The sequence below is a fragment of the Emys orbicularis genome, chromosome 18 (assembly GCF_028017835.1).
Source record: "Emys orbicularis isolate rEmyOrb1 chromosome 18, rEmyOrb1.hap1, whole genome shotgun sequence".
Classification (NCBI taxonomy): domain Eukaryota; kingdom Metazoa; phylum Chordata; order Testudines; family Emydidae; genus Emys; species Emys orbicularis.
Window position 1 is genome coordinate 11,693,837 of NC_088700.1, and position 14,868 is coordinate 11,708,704.

Here is a 14,868-nt window from a genome sequence, read left to right on the forward strand (position 1 = left end):
TTGAATGGCAGAGGTGCCTGCATCGTTCACAGGCTGCAGCTTTTAAGGAGGTAATCTCTCCAGACTTTTCTTCCCAGCTTGATGATGTGTTTGCCGCAGTGTGTAGTAGGAAATGTTCTCAAACCTCAGATGCAGATAGTAGCTCTGGTCGCTCAAGGTTCCTGGGCCTTGCTGCATGGAGTGCATTACATGGAACATGCAACATACTCATTTAACAGCTGTGAGCTGGAAGATGCAATAGAAAGCTTAGTGCAGCAGGCTGAAATTCTGCAAACTTGAGTGGAAACTGCCACCTAGTGCTTAGTCAAAGGCAACTGCAGGGGGCAACGCGAAGGAGATGGAAGGCAAATTGAGGCATATTTCTGGTTCCCATGGAAAGTCTTGGAGCAAAGGCTCCTGCAGGAAAGGGCTGAGCTGAGGATTTTCAATATCAGTATTAGATTAAACGACAAACAGGACAAGTTTCTTGGTTCTATCAATGGCTTTTCACTTTGCAATGGGCCCATCGCAGCCAGAATATCCAAGCACTTTACAAGCCAATTAATTCAGTCTCTGACCCCCCTTATGAAACTGGCATCATCCCCACTTTACAGACAGAGAAAACTGAGGCACAGAGAAATGGCAGACAGTGGCCGAACAGGAACCAGAACGCGAGTCTTGACTCAACGTACCCTGCTCTACCCACTAACCTCACACCCTCCTGAGGATCCCAGGGAGGACCCACATTTTAAGGGGTGAGGTGTCCTCCCACCTCCCTTAGGATGGCACGGATGGTCTTGACCTAATTCCCCCAGGGATCTCAGGGAAGCAACTATTGTGTAGGAGCCACTGCAAGCAAGGCCATGCTGAGCACACGAACAACACACAGGAGCACCATGCGGGGCAAGATGCCCCATGGAGGGAGGTGGGCAAAGTCTTGATGGAGAGTGGAGGGAAAGGCAGCCAGCAACACCTTAGCAAGGGATGCTTCAGCCACTTCTGCACAGGCAGGATGAAGAGATGGGACCCAGCAGGACGTAGTGCGGCCACTGACGTCCTTGTACAGGAAAGACTTGACCTAAGAGTGGTTCCTTAGTGAGACCCAGTTCATCATGGTGGGACACAAGCTCATCCAAACAAACGACTCTCAGATTCTCTCTCAAAAACCATTCTTTATTGAAGATTTAAAAAAAAAAAAAAAAAAAAAACTCTAGTAGGAAACAACAGCTAAATCCTTCACGACCAGAGGAGCTCACAGCATCAGACCTACAAAATAAAACGCTTGGGATCATCACTTCCGCGCATGGGATGGGAAGACGCCTTTTGCTCTGGAGGATCAAGGCACCTTGCCTAACTACTACCTATGGGCACTCAATACGCAGTGAGATGGCCACCCAGCACCAGTGGGTTTTTGTACCATTCTGTGAGCTATAGTGTAAGCACAGAAAATGCAAGAACTGAACATCCAAATCCAGTGTGTGTTTGGAAGGGGACAGAGAGATCCGCACAGCACGCCGACATAACCATTCACAGGCTTGGCAACGAGTCCTGTCCTTTGGAGATGGGTAGCCGCAATGTGGGTCTTGAGGGGTAAAATGTGTATCTTGGATAAAGGACACATTGGTAGAGCTCCTATCACTGTCAAGGTCAACCACTGCTAGGACTGCTAACCTGATCGGGGGGCGGGGGGGGGGGGGCGCGTAGGAGAAACCATAAGGCAAAACAAAAATATGTTGTTTCCTCTGTCCTCTAACAATGTGGACCACCTTAGGGGCACTTTAGAAGCACATTGCCCACCATGGCAACTAGTCTAGCGAGCTACGTCCCAGTGGCAGTTGCTCTTCACAAAGACCATATGTCCAGTCTGCAGGTTGAGGGGTTTACATTGCCCTACAAACCAGAAGGAATCCCGGAAGTGAGACAGGGAGAGTCAGGTATTTTCTGAGCTCTGGAAAGACATTTAGCGGGTTGGGGTGATGCAGGAAGTTGGGGAGTCAATGCTGCTTTGGTGGGACTCCAAGCTGCCATGTCTCCTTCCCTCAACCCTCCAGTTCCAACAACCTCTGCCGGGTCTCCAGCACAATCTCCTGCATCACCTCTGGTTTGAGAATGTCCTTGATCTGCAGTGAAAAGGAGAAGAGCAACATTTGCAGTTGTGACCCCCACACATGAAGTGGACGAGGCCCTGCCAGGTGCACAGGGCAATGAACTGCAGGCAGGTGTTAATGCAGCATATGGAAACACCGGGGGCTGTGGCCCAAGCAGACTCTCTCTACTGGCAACAATCCCGATAGACGCCCCAAGTCCTGACAGCAAACTTACCCATGAGAAGGGAACTAAGTGAGTCTTGCCTAGTCTCTCAGGGATGGTCTAGATAATATTTAGTTCTGCCACGAGTGCAGGGGACTGGACTAGAAGACCTCTCAAGGTCCCTTCCAGTCCTATGATTCTATACCTACTGAGGAGTTGAGGGCACAGAGACACCACAGCCCTTCCTAAATCATATGCTTCGGTACTTAAGAAGGAGCATTATATTGGAGGTGGAGCTTGACTGCATGTCCCATTGTGCCTGGGAGGCTGACACCGGACATGAAAGCAGGAGACCTTTTAAGTCTCTGTCTGTTTGGTGAGGACAGGAGAACAACGAAGGCTTGTTGATGGGATCTCAGTGATAGCATATGGCATTAAAATCATTAACAAATCATGGGGCAAAGGGGTGTTGACTGCACCATATCCAGCTACAGAAAGTCTAGCACCAGGAACCATCCAGCATTGGCAGGGGATGTGCATATGGGAAAGAGAAGACAAAATTCTGACCTTCCATTGTATGTGAGACACCTCCTCCTCACCTCACCCTACCCTGGTGCAATTCCAAACCCTGGTTTGACCGGGATCAGAGAGGAAGGGGCTGTTCTTTCACCCAGGGAAGAAAACTTGTCGTTGCTAGTGAAGGAGATAGTTGTTTCTATAGAGCCCAAGTTGAATATTACCTGATGTAGAGATTTTCAACCCATCCCCATCCCAACCTTTCCACAGCCATCTGCGTCACGCTATGACAGAGGACATCATATTGCCGCTTACGACAAGGATCTTCTGGGTGGATGCCAGGAAATGAAAGCATGCACTGTCCTCCTGGCTTTGGGGTAAAGTAGTGTGGCCTGTGCAGCAGGGAGTGAAGAAAGCAGCAACTGGACTCAGTACCTGATGGGGAAGGGAGGCCTCGTAGCAGTACACAATGCTGGTGTCGTAGAGCATCAGCTTCTGAGCAACCAGCGCCAGGATGCAGTTCCGGAGTCGTGAGATTACCTCCCGGTCATGTAAGGAGACTGGCTGACAGGGAAGCACGGATAAAAGGGAAAAGACACTGAGTGTGAGAAAGGGATGAATTTGCAAGGAAGTACTGGAGGTCTAGGACAATGCAAGCGTCACTCCAAACCTAAAACCACATCCAGTGACTTGCATCATCTACGTAATACAACTTCTCTCCCTGAGAGTGAATTCAAATGTCTAAGGAGACAGGGGAACTAGTGATTAGAGCAAGGACTGGGAGCCAGGAATCTTGGGTTCTTTCCACACTGCCAGGTAAGGGGATGTGGTCTATCAGTTCTGGTCAACAGCTACTCACTGCCCATGATATGCTCCACTATAAAAGAAGTCTGGATGTTCAGACAGACAACTCTTTGTCTGAAGATTCCCCCAATTCCCCATCTGTACCTCCCTCCACTTCCCCACCTAAAATTCCATGTCTCGGGCAATGTTCTGCCATCCAAAAGTGGAACTGCAGCTTTTTGTAGCCCACTGATGCTGTTTCTTACATTGGCTGAGTGCGCCATGCCTACAGCACACATCAGAGGGACGAGAGAGATCAGGACCGAGCACTAAACCCGGGCGTCCCACAGGGCAGCACAGACTATGACCATGAAGCTACGCAGCTGTCTATGCAAGGAAAAGTCCCTGGCCATCTCCCCACACAAGCCAACTCACTCCACACAGGCAGTACTAATGGAACAGTCCAGTGTTTCAGCAAGGATGCATGCGGTTTGCTGGTCAATATTAAAGAGCGAGGAATTCGGCTAGCAGTTCACCGTGCGTTAGGTATGTGAACAAATCACGGAGATGCTGACTGAGCCAGGTGTGGTGGTTCCCGGAGACCTGCCTGCTCCCATGGTGGTGGCTCCCTTCCTTGTTTCCAACTGCTAATTCACACTAGCAGACAGCTACAGATATAAATATTTCCTTATTGTGTTCTACATAAAAGCAACTGCTGTCGTGTCCCCTGGGACATTCCGTGATTGTGAACAGAAGGGGAGATGCTGCGTGACAATCTCTTTATTCAGGTGTGGGCCATGCTATGAAATGTGAGAGAGCCCTTAGGTAAGCACTTTCCCTGGACACGGGTTCCCTTTACCGTGGATACCAGGGTCCTGTTGCTTGGTGCCAGGCTATTGAAATACAGCTTGATAAAGAGGCCTTTTGACGAGCAACTAACCAACCCAACCACCGCTGAAGCATTGTTTCCTCACCTCCAGATTGGTGACAAAGCCCCCTGCCTCTTCATCCTTCTGCTCGGGCGTTGGGTAGATCCAGATGAAGCCGTTGTTGCCAAGGATCACGGAGGCGCCACAGGGCAGATCATGGAAGTGAGTCTTCTGGCGTTTCACGAGGGAGGGAGAGACCTGAACAAGCACACCCTGGCCAAGCTGAAGAGGAGAGTGACACTTAACGTGAGAGGGGTGTGGCCTGACCACTGACACCAACTCCATTGGTGGTCTGGGAGCCAACCAACTTCAACTCAGTGCTTTGCTGTCCCCGTCTGGGAAATGGGGATATCAACCCTGCCTGCCTCCAGCGTGCTGGGAGGGTTAACTAATGCCCAGGCAGCGCTTTGAAGACACAGTGCTATGGAAGTGTTCAGTGAGAGAAATACTAATATCGTGATCGTACCAACACGCCATCCAGCCTTCCCAAAAGGCAAAGAATGAGAGAGGCGCCATTTAGCGGCACATTTGATCCAGTCGCCGTCCTTCACCCTTTGTACAGTAATCCCGCTCCGCTTTCAGCTTTGAAGTGCTAATATCCCGGATCTGATAACCCTGAACTGCAGCCTAAGTACAAATGGCCCATTGGCTTATTTCAACACACAAGACCAGAGATAAATGCCAGGCACATAAAGCCCCAGAGTCCTGGGGCAAGAGAGAGAAGGAAAAGTCACAGGCGGTTCTGGGCAGGAAGAGCTATCAGGAAGTTTCAGCCAAGGGCGATTTCTCCCCAGGGTTCCGATACCCAGAAGGGGTTCACAATCTGTAATTGCTGATAGGGAGGGTTAAAGGGCAAATGGACAAGATTCATTTCACACTGGGGGGACTCTGCATTTTATTTCACTTTGGGCCCCGGTCCCTTCATCTTCCCAGCCTGAAGATAAAGATTAGTAACCATATCTTGTTCTTATCTAGAACCCTTCATGCTGAAGGACCCCACACTCGGGAGTCAACTCTGCTCTCAGTTACGCTGGTGTACAGCCATACAAATTCCAGTGACAAGGAAAAGTAGCAGTCTGCTCGGTACCTCACCTTCCCATATTTCAGACTCCGCGTGTGCAGTGATACAGCCCCATCAGAAAATACTGCCTGGACTTCTGCCTGGCAGTGCTGCTTAAGGAAAAGAGAAGTCTGCTTCCCAACCAGCCCCACCAGCCTTCATTCCCCCACCTCCCATCCCTCCCACTGTGCAACCCCCAAATGAAATATTCAGGTGGAGTTTCCCTTTATCCCATAGTTTTCCACCAATCCCCAGCATTGCTGTCTGATGGTACTTTCCTTGTCATTTCAGGCCAGCCTAGGGGCTCAAAGCTCAGTCTTTTTTCTCGGCCTGGTAGCCTCACACAGGACCATGCAATACTGGCTATGGAGTGACAAAGTGGCATATCTGCCCCCAAGACAACACAGGCCCACAAGCCCAGGTCCATCCCCCAGCTAGCACACCAACAATTAGTCCTTGGGAAGTGGGGAGGGAGGGCAAATGTGCAGAAGAAGCAAACTGGAGGTGAAGGATTTGGGGAACAGCATCCAGTCCGGGAGTCAGACCAGCCAGATAAGACAAATTATAGAGTCTAAGATGGAGTGTCTCCCACAATGGTCAGCAGATGATCTCTGCCTTCAGGGATGGTGTATGAATGTTGTTTCCCTCCGGCAGCCATCCTAGGACAGATGCTTCCTTCAAGCAAGTATCCCAGAACAGGATTAGAGCCTCATGGAGAGGCTGTCCAGTGCTCCTGACCATGATACACCTACTGTTTAGGCAAAAATGGGACCTAAAGCCAGACAGAACTGGGGAGGCAGACAAATGTCAGGTGGAAACAAAGGTGAGTATAACACCCTTCATGTCCTGCCTTCCTGTCCCACCTATTTCAGTCAGTGGTGGAGGAGAGAACTCTTGGATCAGGTCACACATATGAAGGAGGAAGGCTCATGTTCTGATTAACAGAGAGAGTTAATCTGCCGGCATTTGGTTATGCACCAAAGACCCACAGAGGTCTCCTGCCTAAATGCAAATGAAGGAAGGATACGCTGATAAGATCCCCTTCCTGTAGATAGTCCCTCATTGCAAGCTCATCCTCCGCTGATCTCCTCCTCTGAAAAGCACAAAGAGAGGAAAAGTTATGTGAAAAAGTAACTGATCACCATCCATTTTAATTTCGCCCACCTCTCAAAGCTCTGCCACCACAAGCTAGGGGGCACGGCTTCCTTAGACCAGCAGGTAGAGCACCTGTCCTTCAGTTCTAATCCTACCACCTGCCTCTTTCTATAGATCATGGGATACCCGATCAAAATGTGTCCAGCAGTAGGGTAAGGCACTGGAGAATATACTGTAGGAACAATCCTGCCTGGCCAGGATGAGGGTAGCTGATTGGATGGGACCCAATACGTCTCTTCTATCTCAGAGTGCCACGATTCCCATAACCCAGAAGTGTAAAACATGCAACAGCTACATGAACAGATGCACGTCTACACTTCAAGCTGGGAATGGGATTCTGAGCTTGAGCAGACATACCTGTGTTAGCTCTGATTGAGCTAGCATGCTAAAAATGCAGCACGAGCAACAGGAGGGGCCAGCTGGCCCAAGTACATACCTAGTGCCTCTGGCAGGCACGCACTCAAGGCTGCTGCAGCTACACACTATTTTTATCACGCTAGCTTGATCAGGGCGAACGTGGGTATGTCTCCCCCCAGCTGCGCATTACATCTCCAGCTTCAAGTGTAGTCCTTCCCACTCAGGGTATCAGTTATGTAGAAGGAATGACACTTGATGGGATGAGCTGCCTTTGTGCAGAAGGTCCTGGAAAGGGGTACAGCAGATTAACCTGCAGACTTGCACGCATAGATGAATTAGCTGGGCACCAATGTTGCATTTGAACAGCAACTGAGGAAAGAGACACAGCCTTGCAGCTCATCTCAGCGCCTACCTCCTCACATCTGCTGCCGTTGAGCAGCAAGAAAGGAATCCAGCAACACACTATTTGGGATTTCACTCACCAGCTCCCCTCCTGGTAGGTTCATGGATGAGAGAAGCAAGACTGAATCCAGCCTGGCGTTGGTCTCCACCTTCCATCGTTTCTGCTGAACCTGAGGGGGAGGTAAGAGAAATTCCTCTGTTATTCTGAAACATCAAGCATGTGCTTACCAGTGGAGCAGGACTTTCAATGGCCAGTAGAACCACAGTCCCCAGCAATCCACACCAACCAAAGAACTTCATACAGACAAATGAAGAGGAGTAAGTGACGAGATTTGTCCCGTTCTCTGTGTATGTGAACATACCCCACCTAGTACATACATCCACTAAGAACGTTAACAGGGGGTCTCAGGCACAGATGTAGCACACAAAACGACTTTTAACTCAATTTTTAGGACTCCAACTAAATGTTACATTAACCGTGTCCCTTTAATCCAGAAGGCTGATATCATCTCCATTCTACAGATGGGCAATGACTTCCTTAACGTCACACAGCAGCACAGCCTGGAATAGAATTCAGGATCTTAAAAAAGGAAAGTCCAATACAGTACGATGCTGAACTCCCTCAATGCCCAGTGGCAGGCCCTAAAAAGCCTGGATGCTAAGGTGCTGGGCGCACTAGAAATGTCATCCATCAGACACAGATGCACCAATGACAGTCCTATGTTGTCACTACTAAACCGTACTTCTCACTAACACTCTTACATTTTAAATGTAGGACAAGCATAATTCTGGTTTTAGTACATTGTCAGGGAAAACGAGTCATTGGCAGGAAACAGCGGCTGGGATCTCCTTCGCCTTACCTCTGTGACTCTCCCAACCACAATGTCACCAACTTCCCCGTTATACCTGGGAGCAAGACAAAAAGGGAAATTCTGTTCAAGCAAACCTCTTCCCGGACTGGCTCAGATACATCGCTCGACTCAGGTACATGTATCAGCATGACACTGATTAAAAACACAGCATTAAAAAAAAGCAGGGCCGAGTCATAGCACTGGAGTCTGTGCAAATTGTAGCATCAGTGTTTCCAGTACTAACGTTTATTTCCAGGGATTTGTAATTGGGCTCAATACAGGAGTAAGTGGATGAAATTCTCTGGCCTGTGTCACACAGGTCAGATTAAATGATCTAATGCGAGAAGTATGGGTACCAAGCAGGAAGAACTGGAAGTGCTAATAAATAAATACAACTATGACATTGTTGGCATCACTGAAGCTTGGTGGGATAATACACATGATTGGAATGTTGGTGTGGATGGGTACAGCTTGCTCAGGAAGGACAGACAGGGGAAAAAGGGAGGAGGTGTTGCCTTATATATTAAAAATGTACACACTTGGACTGAGGTGGAGATGGACATAGGAGACAAAAGTGTTGAGAGTCTCTGGGTTAGGCTAAAAGGGGTAAAAAACAAGGGTGATGTCATGCTAGGAGTCTACTACAGGCCACCTAACCAGGTGGAAGAGGTGCATGAGGCTTTTTTTAAACAACTAACAAAATCATCCAAAGCCCAAGATTTGGTGGTGATGGGGGACTTCAACTATCCAAATATATGTTGGGAAAATAACACAGCGGGGCACAGACTATCCAACAAATTCTTGGACTGCATTGCAGACAACTTTTTATTTCAGAAGGTTGAAAAAGCTACTGGGGGGAAGCTGTTCTAGACTTGATTTTAACAAATAGGGAGGAACTCGTTGAGAATTTGAATGTAGAAGGCAGCTTGGGTGAAAGTGATCATGAAATCATAGAGTTTGCAATTCTAAGGAAGGTGTGACGGGTTGGATCACAGAAACCCCCTTGGGAGCTGCCACCTGATGTGCAAAGACTACCCCTGCTTCTGTTTTCCCTGCCAGCTCAGGACTCCAGCACCCTGTCTTGCTGAGTTAGACACTCCCGTCTGGCTCCAGACACAGACCCAGGGTCTGAATCACTTGTCCCAAAGCTGCAAGTTTACCTGAAAACAGCTCACAGTAGTGTGCTTGTCTCTAGCACTCAGATGCCCAACTCCCAATGGGGTCTAAACCCAGATAAATCCGTTTTACCCTGCATAAAGCTTATGCAGGGCAAACTCATAAATTGTTCGCCCTCTATAACACTGATAGAGAGATATGCACAGTTGTTTGCTCCCCCAGGTATTAATACATACTCTGAGTAAATTACTAAATAAAAAGTGATTTTATTAAATACAGACAGTAGGATTTAAGTGGTTCCAAGTAGTAACAGACAGAACAAAGTAAGACACCAAGCAAAATAAAATAAAATGCGCAAATCTATGTCTAATCAAACTAAATACAGATAATCTCACCCTCAGAGATGCTTCAGTAAGTTTTTTCAGACTGGACACCTTCCAGGCCTGGGCACAATTCTTTCCCCTGGTACAGCTCTTGTTCCAGCTCAGGTGGTAGCTAGGGGATTCTTCATGATGGCTCCTCTCTCCCTCTGTTCTCCTCCACCCCTTTATATATCTTTTGCATAAGGCGGGAACCCTTTGTCCCTCTGGGTTTCCACCCCCCCTCACTGGAAAAGCACCAGGTTAAAGATGGATTCCAGTTCAGGTGACATGATCACATGTCACTGCAAGACTTCATTACTCACTTGCCAGCACACACCCATACAGGAAGACTCACAGGTAAACATAGCCATCTGCAGACAATGGGAGTCATCAAGATTCCAAACCATCCTTAATGGCCCACACTTTACATAATTACAATAGGCCCTCAGAGTTACATTTTATATTTCTAGTTTTAGATACAAGAGCGGTACATTTATACAAATCAGATGATCATACTCAGTAGATTATGAGCTTTGTAATGATACCTTACAAGAGACCTTTTGCACGAAGCATATCCCAGTTGCATTATATTCACTTATTGTCAAATTTTTATAAAACTATCCCAGTTACATTATATTCACTTATTATCATGTTTTTATAAAACCATATAGACTGCACAACGTCACAGAAGGGTAGAAGGGAGAACAGCAAAATAGAGACAATGGATTTCAGGAAGGCGGATTTTGGTAAGCTCAGAGAGCTGATAGGTAAGGTCCCATGGGAATCAAAACTGAGGGAAAACACAACTGAGGAGAGTTGGCAGTTTTTCAAAGGGACACTATTAAGGGCCCAAAAGCAAGCTATTCCGCTGGTTAGGAAAGATAGAAAATGTGGCAAAAGACCACCTTGGCTTAACCATGAGATCTTGCATGATCTAAAAAATAAAAAGGAGTCATATAAAAAATAGAAACTAGGACAGATTACAAAGGATGAATATAGGCAAACAACACAGGAATGCAGGGGCAAGATTAGAAAGGCAAAGGCACAAAATGAGCTCAAACTAGCTACCGGAATAAAGGGAAACAAGAAAACTTTTTATCAATACATTAGAAGCAAGAGGAAGACCAAAGACAGGGTAGGTCCACTGCTCAGTGAAGAGGGAGAAACAGTAACAGGAAACTTGGAAATGGCAGAGATGCTTAATGACTTCTTTGTTTTGGTTTTCCCCGAAAAGTCTGAAGGAATGCCTAACGTAGTGAATGCTAATGGGAATGGGGTAGGTTTGGCAGATAAAATAAAAAAAGAACAAGTTAAAATCACTTAGAAAAGTTAGATGCCTGCAAGTCACCAGGGTCTGATGAAATGCATCCTAGAATACTCAAGGAGCTAATAGAGGAGGTATCTGAGCCTCTAGCTATTATCTTTGGAAAATGGTGGGAGACGGGAAAGATTCCAGAAGACTGGAAAAGGGCAAATATAGTGCCCATCTATAAAAAGGGAAATAAAAACAACCCAGGAAACTACAGACCAGTTAGTCTAACTTCTGTGCCAGGGAAGATAATGGAGCAAGTAATTAAGGAAATCATCTGCAAACACTTGGAAGGTGGTAAGGTGATAGGGAATAGCCAGCATGGATTTGTAAAGAACAAATCGTGTCAAACCAATCTGATAGCTTTCTTTGATAGGATAACGAGTCTTGTGGATAAGGGAGAAGCTGTGGATGTGGTATACCTAGACTTTAGTAAGGCATTTGATACGGTCTCGCATGATATTCTTATCGATAAACTAGGCAAATACAATTTAGATGGGGCTACTATAAGGTGGGTGCATAACTGGCTGGATAACCGTACTCAGAGAGTTGTTATTAATGGTTCCCAATCCTGCTGGAAAGGCATAACAAGTGGGGTTCCGCAGGGGTCTGTTCTGGGACCGGCTCTGTTCAATATCTTCATTAACGACTTAGATATTGGCATAGAAAGTACGCTTATTAAGTTTGCGGATGATACCAAACTGGGAGGGATTGCAACTGCTTTGGAGGACAGGGTCATAATTCAAAATGATCTGGACAAATTGGAGAAATGGTCTGAGTTAAACAGGATGAAGTTTAACAAAGACAAATACAAAGTGCTCCACTTAGGAAGAAAAAATCAGTTTCACACATACAGAATGGGAAGAGACTGTCTAGGAAGGAGTACGGCAGAAAGGGATCTAGGGGTTATAGTGGACCACAAGCTAAATATGAGTCAACAGTGTGATGCTGTTGCAAAAAAAGCAAACATGATTCTGGGATGTATTAACAGGTGTGTTGTGAGCAAGACACGAGAAGTCATTCTTCCACTCTACTCTGCTCTGGTTAGGCCTCAGCTGGAGTATTGTGTCCAGTTCTGGGCACCGCATTTCAAGAAAGATGTGGAGAAATTGGAGAGGGTCCAGAGAAGAGCAACAAGAATGATTAAAGGTCTTGAGAACATGACCTATGAAGGAAGACTGAAAGAATTGGGTTTATTTAGTTTGGAAAAGAGAAGACTGAGAGGGGACATGATAGCAGTTTTCAGGTATCTAAAAGGGTGTCATAAGGAGGAGGGAGAAAACTTGTTCACCTTGGCCTCTGAGAATAGAATAAGAAGCAATGGGCTTAAACTGCAGCAAGGGAGGTCTAGGTTGGACATTAGGAAAAAGTTCCTAACTGTCAGGGTGGTTAAACACTGGAATAAATTGCCTAGGGAGGTTGTGGAATCTCCATCTCTGGAGATATTTAAGAGTAGGTTAGATAAATGTCTATCAGGGATGGTCTAGACAGTATTTGGTCCTGCCATGTGGGCACGGGACTGGACTCGATGACCTCTTGAGGTCCCTTCCAGTCCTAGAATCTATGAATCTATGAATGGTCCCTTCTGGTCTAACAATCCATGAATAATATGGTTATGAAATCCACCAATCTGGTGTAGATGGAAGCATTGATCTGATAAAGTCTGACAATTTCTACATTCACCCCAACTCATTTCCAAACATCTCCGACTGTTGGACACACACTGAGACCATCTGATGGTTTATGCCCACCCGCTCTAAAGTCGTTAAGTGGGAAATGCGGTGCTAGGAATTACACAGAAGGAACATCTGATTTCTAAATAGGTTCAGAAAATGGCTTCTGCCTCAAAGCCTGTTCTCACCTGGTTTTCAGAGCTTTGACACAGATCAGTTTGTTCACTCTCTCCACAGCGCCTGCTACCGATGCGACAAGTTTCTCATCTCCCATATACGTGCCATGGCCCCTGCCGAAAAAGAATACATCAAACATCCACACATCCATCTGCCATCCCGACCACCCTGAGGCTGGCCAACCCACGTTTTTGCATCCCAGGCTTAGAGCAGTCACAGAGTTATTAGGAAAAGAGTTCCCAAGCTCCCTAGAATTAAAACAGGAAAGTGAAAGGGGGCTATTTCCCCACCACTCTAGGGCTGAGGTCTGTCTCTCTCTCTACCTGGTTCCCAGCGAAGAGTCTGTAAATAAAGATACCTGCAGGTGGTGACACAGCTCAGCCTCCATCCTCATGTGCACTAGTGGTCCAGCTTTAAGTGAGACTGATAAACCCCTTCCCAACACTGCGGATAGGGAGAGCGACTTGGGGCCAGCTCTAAGCATGAGACGAGCAACAGAGTGGGGGCACTGAGAAATTTACAGCCAGATAAAAAAGACCCACCAGACCTCACCCCACCCCTCGCCAGCAAGGTGAGCTGGGGGGGGGGGGGAACCAAAGCAGGACAAGCAACTGTTCAGGGGTCCCCTGAGTAACCACAATGACTCTTGCTTGCGGCCCCAGCCCCCAGGAGAAGCTGTTTTCTGCAACTCGACTCTGGGGGTAGAAGCAGGGGCAGGGAGGAATGAGCAGCCCCCCAAAAAACCTGGGATTGAAGGAGAACTCCTCTGTTAATTCCCAGTAACCCTTGCCCCTGGGATGTTGTGGGGGAAGAGACCCTATCCCCAAACCCTCGGAATGGGGGCAGGGAAGCTGCAGCATAGCCCCATTCTGTGCAGTATAAGGGAGCCTGCCCCATAGCCTTAGCTGCTGGGATGGGGGGGAGAGGGAGGGCTGCCACTGGGATGCAGGGGGGCAAAAGGATCCTGCCCCATAACCCACGCCCTGAGGAGGGGGGCTGGGCTGCACCCTAGCCACATGTCTGGAGGGATAAGGAACCCTGCCCCATAGCCCATGCGCTGGGGGGAGGGGGGATGTTGCACCACAGCCCCATGCGGGGGATAAGGGACCCTGCCCCACGCGGGGGATAAGGGACCCTGCCCCACAGCCTCAGTCTCTGAGATGGGGGGGGGGGGCTACCGGTAGAAGAAGAAATCAGAGAGGCCCCTCACCTCATGTAGCCCGTGTCTGTGGTGATCGTGTCCCCGGGAGCCACCAAGTGCTTGTCGCTCCCCTGCGCCAGGCTCTGGACCACCAGCTTGCGGGCCACCGGCAGCCGGATCTCTATTGCCGCCATCTTAAGTCCTGGCAGTTTCCTTCGTAGGCTTCAGTGCCTGTCTGAACCACACGTTCTCTCCGCCATGTCAGTTACTGGCAACCGCGTGCGTGGGAGCTGCCATGTTGGCTTGGGGCGCCGCCATCTTGGATGAGGGCTTGGCGAACCTCAGCAGTGACAAGGCTGCGGGAGGCCATATTGGATCCTGGCAGAGAGGGGGAATGGCCTTCACTGCGTTGGGTTCAAAGGAAGGGATAGGCGTTGGGCCATGTTTAGTGCTGGCAAGCTGTCTAGGGCTCTGGTGCCCTCCAGGAATATTAGGGTTACCATACGTCCGGATTTTCCCGGACATGTCCGGGTTTTGGGGATTCAAATCCCCGTCCGGGGGGAAATCCCAAAAAGCCGAACATGTCCGGGAAAATCCGGCGCCGCTGGGCCGGGGGCTGGCCCGGGGTGCTGGGCGGCCGGGGGGGGGGGGGTGCGCCGGGCCGCCGGGGGTGCTGGGCGGCCGGGGGGGGGGGGCTGCGCCGGGCCGCCGGGGGCCGGCGGTGCTGGGCGGCGGGGGCCGGGGGGGCGCCGGGCCGGCGGTGCTGGGTGGCGGGGGGCGCGCTGGGCCGGGGGCGCGCTGGGCCGGG

The 14,868-nt window shown here is 48.7% G+C and overlaps 1 protein-coding gene across 1 annotated transcript; it reads right to left on the bottom strand.

Annotated features, from left to right (window-relative positions):
- Positions 1–998: 998 nt before the first annotated feature.
- On the bottom strand, positions 999–14,271 carry EXOSC2 (exosome component 2). Its single transcript, XM_065418759.1, has 9 exons — positions 14,130–14,271; positions 12,931–13,032; positions 8,292–8,337; positions 7,512–7,601; positions 6,545–6,610; positions 5,550–5,618; positions 4,503–4,679; positions 3,181–3,309; positions 999–2,099 (listed from the first exon to the last, which is right to left on the bottom strand). The coding sequence occupies exons 1-9, from the start codon at positions 14,252–14,254 to the stop codon at positions 2,019–2,021; spliced, it is 885 nt and encodes a 294-aa protein (XP_065274831.1). The 5' UTR covers positions 14,255–14,271; the 3' UTR covers positions 999–2,018.
- Positions 14,272–14,868: the final 597 nt, after the last annotated feature.

Excerpts from the sequence above, each read along its gene's own strand:
- EXOSC2 (XM_065418759.1), bottom strand. The coding sequence starts at position 14,254 with ATGGCGGCAATAGAGATCCGGCTGCCGGTGGCCCGCAAGCTGGTGGTC. Across the intron at positions 6,611-7,511 it reads ACCTACCAGGAGGGGAGCTG|AGGAGGAGATCAGCGGAGGA; the intron begins GTGAGTGAAATC and ends TGTGCTTTTCAG. Across the intron at positions 5,619-6,544 it reads AGGAAGGGGATCTTATCAGC|GCAGAAGTCCAGGCAGTATT; the intron begins GTATCCTTCCTT and ends CAGCACTGCCAG.